A 16,615-nucleotide genomic window follows, 5' to 3' on the forward strand; every position below is an offset into this window, starting at 1 on the left:
AGTCTTGGAGACTGAACTCAGGTCATCAGGCTTGGTGGCAAGTGCCTTTATCTGTTGAGCTATCTCTTCATCTATGGCGCTTTAAGTAAGTCTAGCTCCCACAGGTTCATATATTTGAATGCTTAGTCACCAGGGAGTAGCATTATTTGAGAAGGATTAGAAAGTATGGCCTCCTTAGAGTGGGCATGGCCTTGTTGGAGGAATTATGTCACTGGGGGCAGGCTCTGAGGTTTTAAAAGCCCACCAGGTCCAGTTTCTCTTTGCCTCTCTGCCTGTGGATCAGGATGTAGCTCTAAGCTAGGGTTCCAGCACCTGCCTTCCTGCTCTCATGCTCCCAGCCATGATGATAATGGGCTAACCCTCTGAAATTATAAGAATCTCCCAATTAAAAGCTTCCTTTTGTAAGAGTTGCCTTGGTCATGGTCATAGCAGTAGAATAGTAACCAAGAAAGAAGCCCAAATTTTAATTTTTAAGGGAGTTGTTTTTTTTTTTTAAAGATTCATTTATTTTATATATGTGAGTACACTGTAGCTGTCTTCAGACACCCCAGAAGAGGGCATCGGATCCTAATACAGATGGCTGTGAGCCACCATGTGGTTGCTGGGAATTGAACTCAGGACCTCTGAAAGAGCAGTCAGTGCCCTTAACTGCTCATCCATCTCTGCAGCCCCCAAATTTTAATTTCTGTAGCAACATAAATGTGATGATTTGAATGTGTCTACAGTTTTTCAAACAAAACAAACCAACCAGCCACACTATGAAGTGAGCACTCCTCTCTTGCCAACTATCAGAAGATGCTTGCTCTGTTCCTCTCAATCATTTCAGGAGCTTTCTGCTTTGATGTGGATCTCTTGGCAAGTTCTTTTGAGATTTTTTTCGAGACAGGGTTTCTCTGTATAGCCCTGGCTGTCCTGGAACTCACTTAGTAGACCAGGCTGGCCTTGAACTCAGAAATCGGCCTGCCTCTGCCTCCCAAGTGCTGGGACTAAAGGTGTGCGCCACCACCGCCCAGCTAAAGATGTATTTATTTAATGTTTATGAGCACACTGTAGCTGTACAGATGGCTGTGAGCCATCATGTGGTTGCTGAACTCAGGACCTCTGCTTGCTCTGGCCCAAAGATTTATTTGTTATATATAAGTGCACTGTAGCTGCCTTCAGATGCACCAGAAGAGGGCATCAGCTCTCATTATGGATGGTTGTGAGCCACCGTGTGGTTGCTGGGATTTGAGCTGAGGACTTTGAGAAGAGCAGTCAGTGCTCTTAACCACTGAGCCATCTCGTGAGCCCCTGAGATTTCTTTTTCCTTTCTTTCTTAAGATAGGATTTCTCTGAGTAGCCCTGGCTGTCTTGAACTTACTCTGTACAGCAAGCTGGCCTCAAACTCAAGAGATCTGCCTGTTTCTGCCTCCTGAGTGCTGGGATTAAAGTTGTGCACCACCCTGTCAGGCTGAGATGTACTTCTTAGAGATGTTCTTGGGACCAGCTGATAGTAGCCCCCTCTTCTAAAATGGGTGTGCTCTTCACACCTGTGGATTGGGCTGGAGAGTTGGCTCAGCAGTTAAGAGCACTGTCTGTTCTTCCAGAGGACCCAGATTCAATTCCCAACATCTACATGGTGACACACAGTTTGTAACTCTATCTCTAGAGGATTAAATTTCACATTCCGGCCTCTGAAGGCACCAGGTGCGCATGTGGCACACATATGAAGTGGAAACTTCTGGTTTCTTTGGAAAGTCGGTTATGTCAAACAATGTGTTCCTGGGGCACAGAGGTGAAAGGATGTTTTGCTATAGCAAACACGTGAAGGGACACATGATGTTTAGAAGGAATATAAACATAACCCCAGACAGAGGAAATCAAAAGAGGAAATCAAGCACTGCTTCGCCTTGCTCCTCTTCACTGTTCTTCACTGACATCACACATGTATTGGTTCGCCTTACATTGTGTTGCTAAGCTTTGCTTGTGGTGATGTCATAGAGAGCAACTCGCCAAAGAACTTCTCATGAGGTCCCCCACAGTCTTGGGCTGGTTGGTGAGCCTTGGGGTTTCTTCTGGATTGAGCTATAGTTGCTGGTTTGTGCTTAGAGTTTGCTAGTAGACTGGACTGAGAACAACAAAGATTGGAATCGCCCCAAATTCCACTTCCCCTGTATCCTAATAATCTTTTTTTCCCACTACCTCTGATGGGTGCTAGGCTAGAGGGGAAGATGAACCCTTATATTAAAGTAGGCTGAGAAAACTTTATGGCTACTTTATGGCTACACATACATGTAGGCAAAGCATCCATAAAAGTAAAACATTATGAAGAGGAGGAGGAGGGGAAGGAGGAGGAAGAGGAGGAGGAGGAGGAGGAGGAGGAGAAATGATGTATAAGATCGTGGAGCTAAGCTGTGCTTGCTGTGTTGCTACTACACTCAAAACAAAAAGAAGCTGGGCATGGTGGCGCATGCCTTTAATCCCAGCACTCGGGAGGCAGAGGCAGGCGGATTTCTGAGTTCAAGGCCAGCCTGATCTACAAAGTGAGTTCAAGGACAGCCAGGACTACACAGAGAAACCATGTCTTGAAAAACCAAAAACCAAAAACAAAAAAACCCAAACCAAGCCAAACCAACCAAAAAAAAAACCCACCAAAAAGGAACTGCAGAGATTTTTGTTGCAGGGACAGATTTTCAGAAACAGGTTATATTTGTTAATTTGCTCTCTTATCTTGGTAAAGAGAACATCACTCAGAGCAAGAGAGCAGTAGCTTTTACATCCAGTCTCTCTTCTTTGGCAACAGTTCCTGAGATGAGTCAGTGCCTTCATCCTTTTTTAACCATATGAATCGAGCACTGGCATGCTCTTCATTTCTTCCTGAGCCATCACCCACTGTGGGCCCTGGTTCTATCCATCATGAGCCTCTTGACTCCTCCCCTTCCTCCCCAGGGCAGAGCAGAACCATTTCATTGTGTGCTGGGTACGAAACGGTTGTCTCTGCCCTATTTTAGTTTCTCTTCTTTCCTGTACCATCTTCCCTGGTCTTAGGTAGGATTTGAAGAGTGAATTGACAGGTGTCTCAAGCCCCAAGAGCCACAGGCTTTCCAAGAACCACTTATTGCTTGCTTCTTGGGATTGACATGTAGAGGTGTTATGGAATGCCTAAACTCAGGACAGAGAACTTTTAAAAAGTTTATTATTATGTATATGTGGCATGTGTGAGTCTGGACTTGGAAGAGTCATGTCACTCATGGAGGTCAAGAGGACTCTTGGGAGTCAGTTCTCCCCTTCCATCGTGGGTTATGGGGATCAAACTTAGATCATCAAGCAGCAAGAACCGTATCACTAGCCTGAGAACAATTACTTTTCCTAATTAAAAATTGTTTTTGTCGGGCAGTGGTGGCGCATGCCTTTAATCCCAGCACTTGGGAGGCAGAGGCAGGTGGATTTCTGAGTTCGAGGCCAGCCTGGTCTATAGAGTGAGTTCCAGGACAGCAAAAAAAAAAAAAAAAAAAAAAAAAAAAAAGGTTTAGTATTTCATAAGTACTGTTAAATACATCATTTCCAATCCTTTCTCGACCCCTCTTCAAATTGTGTTTCCCCAACTCCCTCTCAAATTTACAACCTAGTGTGTGTGTATAAAACCTGCCCCATCATTTAGTGTTGCTCCTAAACACGTGTTGAGGGCTGGCCACTGGGTACTGAATAACCTATCAGAGGCTTGTCACTGAAGAGAACATATTCCCTTTTCCCAGCTGCCACTGCTTGCCTCTAGCACTTCATCTAAGAGTAGCTCCTCAGTCCACACTATCATGTCAATGGGCAGTATCATTTTGCTGGTCTTATTTAGGCAATCACACTGTTGATTTCATAGGTGTGGCATCTCTGTCATATCTAAAAGACACAATCTTGCAGTAGGCTTCCTGACCCCTTGGCCCTTACAATCAATCCTCCTACTCTTTCTTCATCCATTTTCTCCGAGCCTTTGTTGTAGGGGTTTCATTGCAGATGCAGCATGTGGGCTGGCAGTCACCAGTGGCTTGTCTTCTGCATTTTGACCAGCTGTGGGTCTCTGATCGCCTTCATCTTTGGCAAAAAGCAGCTTCTGTGATGAAGGGTAAGAACTGTGCCCATCTAAAGCTTTTAATGTATCTATCCAGTGAGTCCTACTGCTTATTCAACCCCTAGGATCCACGGGCAATCTAACAAGTCATTTTAAGGTGTTCACTATGGTTGGGTGTGGTGGATCATACTTTTAATCCCAGCACTGGATTAGGAAGAGGCAGGAGGATAGCTGTGAATTCAAGTTCAGTCTGGTCTAGAGTTCCAGGATAGGCAGGGCTACACAGGGAAACTGTCTCAAAAAACTCAAAAATAAATACATTTTAAAAACCTCAAATTTACTACTATTATTGAAGCAGGGTCTCCTCTAGCCAGGGTTGCTTCAAACTATGTAGCCAAGAATGCCTTTGGATTCCTGGTCCTCCTTCCTTCACTTCCAAACGGCAGGTGACAGGTGTGTACCACCGGCAGGTGACAGGTGTGTACCACCATGCCTGGAAGCATCAGAATTCAATAAGTAGTCCAGGCTGGCCTCAAATTTAGAGATCTACTCGCCTCTGTCTCAGTGCTGGTATTAAATTTGTGCACCACTGACAACCGGCAAGTGAAACGCAATCAGAAAACGGAGAGAGAGAGCTAGCCAGGAGTGGTCTGCGGCTTTTGAAACTTTGAAGCCTGCCCACAGTGACACACTTCCTCTAGCAAGGCCACACCTCGGAAGCCTTCCCCCAGCCACCAGCTAGAACCAAGTAAGAGGGATATCTTTCAAAGCAACACACTGTGAATCTCTAATGACCTGAGTTCAGATGAGATGCCTTGATCCCACGTTTCAAAGAGAACCAGACTCCTGAAATTTGTCCACTGACCTACCCACATAATACAATAAATTAAACATTTATTAAAAGATCATAAACCTGATTCTGTCTGCAGGGAATGGGAGGCAGAGATGCTGGGACCAGTTTGGAGCAGTAGGGCTGGTGTGTTGGGACGTTTGTTGATGCCAGTGCATAACCACACTGCTGAGCCTGGTCACCTCTGGACTAAAACACAATTATTACAGTAATTTCCTTTTTGGATTGTTCATTGCTGTTTTAGACACCTTTCTATTGCTTTCAAGATACACCACAGCCAAGGCAACACACTAAAATTCTTCTCTGAAACCTCATGGGCCAGGCCCCTACAGTTCAAATCACCCTCAGCACCACTGTCTTCCTTGCTGCTAGGATGGCCCATAAGCCCTGCTTAAAATGTCCATTTGCTTTTCTTTATTTTTTTTTTTAAGATTTATTTATTTATTATATGTAAGTACACTGTAGCTGTCCTCAGATACTCCAGAAGAGGGCACCAGATCTCGTTACGGATGGTTGTGAGCCACCATGTGGTTGCTGGGATTTGAACTCTGGACCTTCGGAAGAGCAGTCGGGTGCTCTTACCCACTGAGCCATCTCACCAGCCCCCATTTGCTTTTCTAGTCCAAAGTCCCAAAGGTTCCTTATTCCTCCAAACAAAAGCATAGTCAGGCCTATCAGCAGCAATACCCCAGTTCCTGGCACAAACGTCTTAGGGTTTCCATTGCTATGAAGAGACATCATGATCATGGCAACATTTCTAAAGGACATTGAACTGGGACTGGCTTGCAGTTCAGAGGTTTAGTCCATTACCATCAAGGCACATCTGCTATGTCTGGTAAGACTTCCAGGGACTGATTACAAGGATTACCAGACTGCCATGTCTGCCCAGCCTTTTATGTAGTCCCAATGGCCCTTATGGAATCACAGAGAGTGACATTATATGAAGGAGATGTGTCACAGGGGGTGGGCTTTGAGGTTTCAGAAGCTCAACTCAGACCTAGTGGCTTACTCTCTTCCTGCTGCCTCTGGATCTGGATGTGGAACTCTCAGACCTGTCCAGCACCTTGTGTGCCTGGATGTTGCCATGGTTCCCACCATGCCTACAATGGACTAAACCTCTGAACTGTAAGCCAGCCCAATTCTAAAGATTTTTCTTTCTTTTCTTCCTTCCTTTCTTTCTTTTTTAAACTTGCTATCCTTTTTTTTTTTTAAGACTTATTTATTTTATGAATGTGAGTACACTGTTGCTGTCTTCAGACACATCAGAAGAGGGCATCAGATCCCATTACAGATGGTTGTGGGCTACCATGTGGTTGCTGGGATTTGAACTCAGGACCTCAGGAAGAGCAGTCGGTGCTTTTCCTGTTGAGCCATCTCTCCAGCCCAATATTTTTCTTTATGATAGATACTGTGGCTGCAGTCTATCCACAGCAATGGCAACCCTAACTAAGACACTAAGTGTCATGAAAAAGTACGAAGACTTTAAAATCCTAAAGGACCTGAGCTCAGACCACACACCCACATTAGGTGGCTCTTGACTGCCTGTTAACTCTAGTGCCACAGGATCTAGTCATGTACATACATGTAAGCACAAATGAAAAAAACCAACCAACCAACCAACCAACCAAAAAATCCCTAAAACCAGTTCAATACTTATGAGGTGGAAGATGGATCAACAGCTGAAAAACAGCCCCAGCTACAAAATACATTTGATAATAGCTTGGGCTAAATAAAATCCTATCTCAAAAAACAAACAAACCAAACAACAAAAAAACTTACAAAATGAATAATCTCATGTAGCTTTGTACTCTAACACTTTAAATAGTTTGTAGTTGTGGGGTACAATTCTAGATCTTTTTTCTTTTTGTTGACTTAGGGTTTCTCTATGTAGCCTTGGCTGTCCCTGGAGCTTGTTATCTAGACCAGGTTAGCCTTTAATTCAGAGATCTGTCTGCACCTGCCTCCTGAGTGTGGAATCAAAGGTATATGCCTCCACTCCTGGCTTCCAGAAGATTTTCAAATAAATTACTTTACAGGTTTCTTTTGATGTGTCTAGCTATGTTACCCAAACAGGCTTTCAACCTACCATCTTCTGGCATTAGTTTCCTGAGTGCTAGGATTACAGGCATGTGCCATCGTCCCTTCTAAAGATTTCTCTATGACACTTACCCATGGACAACCCTGGCACAAACTCCATAGCTTTTGTGTAAGAAGTTACAACCGGAGAGTGTACCCAGGGCTTCTTCACTTCCCTGCTGCTACAGTGACGAAGCTGAACGGGAACAGCTGAGGCGGAGCCACCCATGCCTTAAAGCCTAGAAGGCTGTAGCATGCGCATTTTCAGTGCACCACCCGACTGTGTGACTGTGCGCTGTACCAAACCACTTACAGCTTAAATAAAACTCACTCACTCACTCACCCACCAAACACCATGGTGTGCCCTGAACTTGACTGTCTGTCTGCTTTGTTCAAGTCCAGGAAGCACGGGAAAGAACAGAATCAGAAACACTACTCTCTTTTTTCTTTCTTTTTTTTTGTGAGTGGGTGGGGTTTCAAGTCAGGGTTTCTCTGTGTAGCTCTGGCTGTCCTGGAACTCACTTTGTAGACCAGGCTGGCCTTGAACTGAAGAATCCACCTGCCTCTGCCTCCCAAGTGCTGGGATTAAAGGCGGGCGCCACCACACCCGGCTACTACTCTTTTAAACAGGTAAGACAAACACTTGAGGCAGAAGATCTGTGAAACTAATCTTGAATTTACTCTTTAGCTTAGACTGGCCTTGAACTCACGCATAAAGTTCCACTCTAGAAAAAAAAAAAACCCTTTGAAAAAACACATGCCAAAAAAGACTTGGTCAAACACTTGGCTGCAGTGGTCATGCACAGCAGTCCAGCTCATCACCCAGGATGCATGGCAGAGCATCTCCATTTCCCACCCTACCAGAAAAACTTCACCATCTCTGCTTTCGCCATCTCAGTGACTCCTCAGAGCTGATACATAATCCTGGCTTCCTAACAGCCTGCTCTGCACAGGGAAAACGGCTTACTAGGTCACAGTGCACATGGAATGAATCCTAGTAAGTGGTCCATGCATCTACAGATCTAGGGGAAATTACAGCCTACATTGTGCTTTGAGCTTGCTTCTGATCACTCTGGCCAGGCAGACAGATGGATTTGGGAGCAGCCCAGGGCGTCCCCAGACAATGTGGACTACAGTTCCAGCGTGAGCCCTATCTGGTACCCTCCTTTTTTACAGTAAGGAGAGGTCATCAAGAAAGTCATGCTGCTTTCCTTTGTAAGCTCTGACACGAAGCAAACTGCCTAGGAAGGCAGATACCTAGGGCTATAAAAAATAATCTGTACAACACAAAACATCCAGTTAAAAGTTATTTATTCAAAAATATTTTCTACTAATTTTTTCTTTTCTTTTTCTTTTTTTTTTTTTTTGAGACAGGGTCTCTCTGGCTATCCTGGTGCTCCATCTGTAGACCAGGTTGGCCTTGAACTCAAGAGATCCTCCTGCCTCTGAAGATCTGGGATTAAAGGTGTGCACCACCATGCCCAGCATTTTCTACTAATTTCTGATTCTGTATCAAATTAAGACAGGGAATGCTGTTACCCAGAGTAACTGCTCAGACCCCTATACAGAATTCAATTATCTCACTATCTACACAGTGACAAATTCAAGTCATTTACTTCACAAAAGATTCATCATTGGTATATAGTACTTCATGACAAAATATTTTATAAAGCTTATCTTTACATTTCAGTTAGGAGTTAGCTAATATAAAATGATATTTATTGGCTTTAAAAAAACATCCCAACAATGATTTAATTTCTTCTCTTAAAAAAATGTAAGGACATACTTGTTTGAAGTCTCTTTACTGCCCTTCCATTAAGAACCACCTGAGGGCTGGGGTGGAGTTAGTGGTAGAGGTCGCCACGCAGGAGCAAGGCCCTGAATGCAGACCCTAGCACCTGAAATGTGGGGCATTTTCAGTGGCTAAAATATGTTGGGGATGTAACACACATTTCCTACAGGTTCTCACATTTAAACTAACACGGAGAACAAAGGCAGTGAAAGAAGGCTTTTGGAGGTCAGGTGTGGTGTTGAATACCTTAAATCCCAGCAATCAGAAAACTGAGGCAGGTAGACCTCTGTGAGCCCCAGGCCAGGAAGGGCTACCTAGAGAGAACCTGTCTCTAAAAAGAAAAACAGGCTTTGGAAGCACATATATTCAAGGGAACCCTTCAGTACTCTCAGCACTAAACCCATCAGGAGAAGCACCTTCTCTTACTCCTTTCTCCTCAGGAACTAGGGACAGACCCAGGGCTGCTGTACCAGCCAGGCACGCAGATGCTCAGCCAGCCCTAGCTCTGGTCCTCTCGATGGCTTAAGAAGTCAGTCTTTTCTCAACAGTTTCCTGGTAAGCGATAAACCGTCTCAAATTCATCTTCACATTGTCGAGGACACACAGCTGATCTGGACTGTACTTGCTCCTCCCTTCCTTCCGTATCTGGTGAGAAAATTCAGAGAGAATGAGAACATTATCACCTAATTGTTACCTACTAGTCATTCGCTTACATAAGTAACTATTTTATAAACATGACATTTCAAAGAATACAGTCAAAGTTTTACTCCAGATTAAACAGAATATCGAACATGAAGAAGAGGAAAATGAGAATGTGGCCATTTTTTTTCTTTTCCATTGTCAGTGAGGCAGGATCCCTCAATCAAACCCAGAGCTTGCTGATTTGGCTAGTCTCACTAGCCAGCTTGTTCTTGGGACCCTGTCTCTACCTTCTTTTTTTTTCCCCAGACAGGGTTTCTCTGTGTAGCCCTGGCTGTCCTGGAACTCACTTTGTAGACCAGGCTGGCCTCAAACTCAGAAATCCACCTGCCTCTGCCTCCCAAGGGCTGGGATTCAAGGCGTGCGCCACCACCTTCTGAAGCTGAGATTCCTAGCATTTTGGTGGTAAATTTACAATCTTAACTCCTGTTTTTCACACTTGCATGGTAAATCTTCTAACCACTGAACTATCTCTCCAACTTGAATACACACATTAGAATTATGGTTACAAGCTAACTGCACACTTTTGACCCCAATATTCTGGAAGCAGTGATTGAGGCAGATGAATCTTTGTGAGTTTGAGGCCAGCCTGATCTACATGGTGAGTTCCAGGACAGCCAGGGTTGCATACAGAGACCCTATTTCAAAAAAAAAAAAAAAAAAGAAAGAAAGAAAGAAAGAAAGAAACTACAGGAGGGATTAAGTTATAGAAATAAGAACCATGGAGAAAAAGATCAAAGTTTATCAAAATCAAATCATAACTCACCCCTAGTCTTTTTTTTAAAAGGTATTTTTATTTATCTTTAATTAAGATGATTTAATTTTATTTGCATGAACACTTTCCTTATATGTACATATGCATACCACAAGAATGCCTGGTGTCCAAGGAGGTCTGAAAAGGACAATGGATCCCCTGGGACTGAAGTTAAGATGGTTGTGAGCCACCACGTGGAGACTAAGAGTTGAAGCAGGACCTTTGCAAAACCCACTGAACATCTCCAGGCCCTTTCTTTTATGTGTATGGATGTTTTGCTTGCACGAATGTCTGTGCACTACATACCCACACTAACCAAAAAGGTCAGAAGAGGGTGCCAGATCCCCTGGAACTGGAGTTGTAGGTAGCCATGTGAGAGCTGAGAATTGAGCCCAAGTCCTTTGGAAGAGGAGACGGTGCTCTTAACCGCTGAGCCATCTCTTCAGCCCAAGCACCAATTCTTAAGATTTCCTACTGAATGGGCTTGTGGGGACCCTACTGGTATCTCTACTAAGTTTCTGATCTAGGATTAGTGAAATGGCTCAGAGGTAAGAGCACTGGCTGCTCTTCCAGAGGTCCTGAGTTCAAATCCCAGCAATCACATGGTGGCTCATCCATCTATAGAGGGAACTGATGCCCTCTTCAGGCAGGTGGATGTACATGCAGCAGAGCACTCATACAGTAAATAAACAAATAAGGTGTGCACAACTAAGAATATTACAAAACAAAACAAAACAAAAACCAACTAAGTTTCTGACTTAGAGGCCAGGAGCTGGGGGCTAAGAACCCACATTCTGCCATACTAAAATAAATGAGATTAACTCAGAATTAAACAAAAAAAAAAAAAAAAAGAAAAAGAAAAGAGTCCACATTCTGAACAAGATACCAGGTGATGCTGTGGGAGGAGAGGGGAGGAGAGGGAAGGGGAGGGGAGGGGAGGAGAGGGGAGGGAAGGGGAGGGGAGGGGAGGGAAGGACACTCTTGAGAAGTGTGGCTTTAGACAAATTCTCCAGTCCAACTTGAAGCTTCTAATGCCTCCTTTTTACAGAAATGTATCTATCTCCATTTTACACAAATGGGCTTCGTTTTAAAACTGTAGGCATGTATAGTTACTTGCCAAGCATCTATAAGGTCCTGGATTCCATTTCCAGGAATATAAACCAAAACCAAAATAAAAGCCTCAAACCCCAGACTGTAGACTGGCCTCTGGCTACTAAGAGAGGCCACTATGGCTCTCTACCATAGAGGAAAACAGAACTCCAGCAGCGAAGCTTCCCACTGTAGCAATGCATGCTCAACAGGAAACCAGCCCCATCACTGCCTCCAGTGGTTCAGGTTGCTCTTCCAGCTCAGAGTTCTCTTAAAGCTTTCAAAGCACTGCCTTCTTCAGAGTTTTGCTCTTTCTCTATTGTTCGGTGCTCAGGATTAAACCCTGGGTCTTACAAATGCTAGACACATACTCTACTATGAGCCGTATTTCCAACTGTCTTAGTCAGGGTTTCTATTCCTGCACAAACATCATGACCAAGAAGCAAGTTGGGGAGGAAAGGGTTTATTCAGCTTACACTTCCATACTGCTGTTCATCACCAAAGGAAGTCAGGACTGGAACTCAAGCAGGTCAGAAAGCAGGAGCTGATACAGAGGCCATGGAGGGATGTTCTTTACTGGCTTGCCTCCCCTGGCTTACTCAGCCTACTCTCTTATAGAACCAAGACTACCAGCCCAGGGATGGTCCCACCCATCCCCCTTGATCACTAATTGAGAAAATGCCTTACAGTTGGATCTCATGAAGGCATTTCCTCAACTGAAGCTCCTTTCTCTGTGATAACTCCAGCTGTGTCAAGTTGACACAAAAATAGCCAGTACAATTGACCCCTTGTCAACTTGACACACAAACACATCACTAGTAAGCCTCAACCCTTACATTCTTATTCATCCCCAAGATCTAAATAACTTTAAAAGTCCCACAGTCTTTACATATTCTTAAAATTTCAATCTCTTTAAAATATCCATCTCTTTTAAAATCCAAAGTCTTTTTACAATTAAAAGTCTCTTAACTGTGGGCTCCACTAAAACAGTTTCTTCCTTCAAGAGGGAAAATATCAGGGCACAGTCACAATCAAAGCAAAAATCAATCTCCAACTGTCCAACGTCTGGGATCCAACTCACGATCTTCTGGGCTCCTCCAAGGGCTTGGGTCACTTCTCCAGCCATGCCCTTTGTAGCACACACCTCGTCCTCTGGGCTCCAGATGCCTGTACTCCACTGCTGCTGCTGCTCTTGGTGGTCATCTCGTGGTACTGGCATCTCCAAAACACTGCATGACCCCTTCAGTCCTGGGCCTTCAATTACAACTGGGGCTGCACCTTCACCAATGGCCTTCCATGGCCTCTCACAGTGCCGAGCCTCAGCTACTCTGCGTGACCCCTTCATGCCTTCAAAACCAGTACCACCTGGGTGACCCTTACACATTACCAAGTCCCACTGCAGAAGGAGTACAACCTTGCCTATCTCTGGAACACAGCCTCTTTGTGCTTTCAGAAAACACTTCCCAGAAGATGTCACCTCAACGATGCTGGTCTCTTCTTAATCACCGCTAATTTCTTAGCTCCAGCTAACCAGCATCAATAGTCCCAGTAATGCAAAGTTTTTGCTTTAGTAGTTCTGGTATCTTGTTAGTCACAGCTGATTCTTCAGCCCCAGCTAACCAGAACTACAAAATCTTCACAATAAAAACAGCAATGGCCCTGAAGAGAGTCTTTAATTTTCCCTCTGAAATTTCACAAACCAGGCCTCCATCTTCTGCACTGTTCTCAGCATTATCTTCCAAGCTCCTACACAACATCTGACAGAGCTCTTAACAACGAATGGATCTTCAAGCCCAAAGTTCCAAAGTCCTTCCACAGTCCTCCCCAAAACATGGTCAGGTTGTCACAGGAATACCCCACTCCTGGTACCAATTTGTCTTAGTCAGGGTTTCTATTCCTGCACAAACATCATGACCAAGAAGCAAGTTGGGGAGGAAAGGGTTTATTCAGCTTACACTTCCATACTGCTGTTCATCACCAAAGGAAGTCAGGACTGGAACTCAAGCAGGTCAGAAAGCAGGAGCTGATACAGAGGCCATGGAGGGATGTTCTTTACTGGCTTGCCTCCCCTGGCTTACTCAGCCTACTCTCTTATAGAACCAAGACTACCAGCCCAGGGATGGTCCCACCCATCCCCCTTGATCACTAATTGAGAAAATGCCTTACAGTTGGATCTCATGAAGGCATTTCCTCAACTGAAGCTCCTTTCTCTGTGATAACTCCAGCTGTGTCAAGTTGACACAAAAATAGCCAGTACACCAACCCTCATTCATTTTATCTTCTGAGATAGGATCTTATTGTGTTCACCTCCATGCTCTGGGATTAGAGGCTGGCACCACCACATCCGTCTGCAAGTTTGATCACTCTGCCTAATCTGCTTTGCTGGCAGCTGTGGAGGAATGGGGTAAGCTTCGTTCTCCTTATCTCAAAGGCTCCTTCTGCAGAAATCTAAGGCTTTTATGAACAATGCAGACACCGCACACTGGTATAAAAATAGGTCTTAGATAGTATTAAGCAAAAACAAAAGAAAATTTGGTAATGTTATGCTACTTTTCTTTGGATAAGAAAGGAAGAAATCCTAGGTATATTTGTCTCTGCTTAAAGCAACACCACTCAATGGGGCTGTAGAGATGGCTCAGAGATTAAAGCACACCGGTTTCTCTTCCAGAGATCCTGCGTTTGATTCAGCACTGACCTGGTAGCTCAGAGCCACCTGTAACTCCAGTGCTGAGGGATCTGACACCATCTCTGGCTTTCATGGGCACTCACATACACTGTACAGACATATGTACAGGCAAAAATGTCCATGTAAAAAGAAATATATCTCAAAGGGAAAGAAATTCTTTTTTATTTTGGGGGTGCTAGGGATATAGCTCTGGGGTAGAGTGCTTGCCTTGTATATGTGACTCCTAAAAGGAAGGATGGACAGACAGATGGATAGAAGAAAGGAAAATAAAACAAACAAACAAACAAACAAACAAACAGATAACCCTCTAAAATGGAAAGATTCAAGTTTGTTCCTAAACTTCCTAGGCATTGGCAAAACTCAGGGGCAGAACACATGCACAGCACAACTGTGTTCAATTTCCAGCATCAAAAACTGAAGAAAGAAAAGCAAAACTCTCAGCTGCTCTTATTGAGCTAATACAACAGTTGCTATGCTCTCCAGGACAGAGCATCCTGAAGATGTCTTCCTTTCCCAAGTTAAAAATACCCACAACAAAGCTAACATACAAAGCACATTATAGCATATGAAGAAGTTTAAAAGTGTACAAAAATGCTTTCAAAGCACTTCTACATAACACAGCTCTGGTAACATCATGAAAAACTTGTCAAGGTGTCACTCCATTCAATTATTGAAGTCCGGCCACTCTGAAGAACCACGACAGCCAACAAGCACTTCACTGGGTGCTATGGATGGAGGTGCTGGGCTAACCACTGAACTAAACAGGAATTACACTCACACCCTCCGAGCTGCTTGGCCCTTCTTTCCAGAGCTGCTGAGACCTGGGCATTTATGTGATTTCTTTTTTGTTTGTTTGTTTGTTTTTTTTCCTCGAGTTTTTTTTGAGACAGGGTTTCTCTGTGTAGCCCTGACTGTCCTAGAACTCACTCTGTAGACCAGGCTGGCCTCGAACTCAGAAATCCACCTGCCTCTGCCTCCCAAGTGCTGGGATTAAAGGCATGCACCACCACTGCCTGATGACCTGGGTATTTATAAAGAAAGCAATACAAACCTTCATTTTGAAGACTGGTTGGAATTCTTTCAAAGCCGCTAACAATTTAATTTGAACTGAAGCCTTTTCAGCTTCTTCACCATCTGCAAAAACATCAAAGAGGGCATCCAAAGCCTCTCCTGCTACCACAAGGGAAGGGTCTTTGGTGGCGACTTCCAGCAGAAAGCACCCAATGGTCTACAAAAAGCAAACAGAGGATAATGAGGGTCAATCTCCAAAATGATGGATGACAAATGTGCCAACAGCTCCCGTAGTCTACTTCATACAGAGACACCAGGGAAGAAGGAAAGCCTTGAAAGGTCCAAAGATGTTACACACAGCTACAAATGTGCCAAGCACAATATGATCAAGGTGAGCTAAATATGCTATGGTTTATATTACCAAATCAAGTGAAGTAAGGTCTCTAAAGGATATGAAAATGTGATTTTGGAAATTACTGAAGTTTTCCTTGTTTCTCATTTGTACCAACAATCACTACCACCCTCCACCCCAGTGCTCAGGAGGAGAGGCAGGCAGAGCTCTGTGAGTCTAGCCTCATCTACATACTGAGTTCCAGGACAATCACAGTGACACCCTCTGTCAAAAACAATAAACAAACAAACCCCAGCAAATCACAAGATGAAAGTGACACTCTCATTTTACTTCACTGTGTTTTTTGTTCTTGCCACATGGTCTCATGTCGCTTAGCCTGGCTGGCCTCAGATTCATTACAGTCAGGGATGACCCTGACTTCTGATTGCTTCTGCTTTTACCCCCATGTGCTGAGAATACAGAAAAGTGCCACCCAGCCCACTAGTGTGTGCGTCTAACATATGTTCTTTCTTTTCGCTCCACAATTAGTTAGCTTACGATGAGAACATTCCCAATCTGCAAAGGCCTCATCAGAATAGCCTGATTCGAGTTTGGCTGTTCTGTGGGGGTGGGACATGTAACCTGTTGAGGGGGCAGCGGATGGAGACTCTCACAATATGAGGTCCAAAGCCCACCAGTACCAAGCTACTCAGTTAACCTCTCTGGGCTCTAATTTTCTCCTTTTAATGTAAGCAATGCAGATAACCTCTATGACAGTATTAGGCTTAATATCCTAGAGTATACTATGAAGCATACATCTCATATATGAAGTAGTATATATATTAAAAAGCTGGACCATGGGGAAGGGCAGGTGCAGCTGGAGGGAGGATGTAGGGGAGTATAATCAAGCAGCATTGTATATACAGACAAATGGCCAAAAAATTAAAAAGGAAAAACAACTGGATAAACTCAAAGGCATTGGAGCTAACTTCTTGTTTGCAGGAAATGCAGTGGACAGTGGAACAAAACTAAGCAACAAGATACAGTCTATGCAGCTGTTTGAGGACGTGCATAAGAGCAGAGGATGCTAAGGTAAGGGAGATGAAGATCAAGTAATACAAAGCTTAGGGGCCTCACTTTCAAAACCAAACTCTAAGGGTTCTCTTTCAGACAGCTGGAAAGTAGTGAATATGAAATAGATATTAGACTATTGGTGATACAATGCATAAGATGGCAGTTACGTGAAGAAACTTTCCCTATTTGTAACAGGTACATACCAAACCAA

At 44.0% G+C, this 16,615-nt stretch overlaps 1 protein-coding gene across 1 annotated transcript in view; it reads right to left on the bottom strand.

The window, feature by feature from the left end:
- Window positions 1–8,262: 8,262 nt before the first annotated feature.
- Heatr3 (HEAT repeat containing 3) overlaps window positions 8,263–16,615 on the bottom strand; it is a 37,157-nt gene continuing 28,804 nt past the window's right edge. The window contains exons 14-15 of the mRNA XM_021169711.1: window positions 15,040–15,216; window positions 8,263–9,405 (exon numbers count right to left, since the gene is read on the bottom strand). Of these exons, the coding sequence (XP_021025370.1) occupies window positions 9,283–9,405; window positions 15,040–15,216 (300 nt within the window). The 3' untranslated portion in view covers window positions 8,263–9,282. The remainder of the gene's footprint in view (window positions 9,406–15,039; window positions 15,217–16,615) is intronic.

The sequence above is a fragment of the Mus caroli genome, unplaced genomic scaffold (genome assembly GCF_978045245.1).
Source record: "Mus caroli unplaced genomic scaffold, Mus_caroli_1 scaffold_10, whole genome shotgun sequence".
Lineage (NCBI taxonomy): Eukaryota > Metazoa > Chordata > Mammalia > Rodentia > Muridae > Mus > Mus caroli.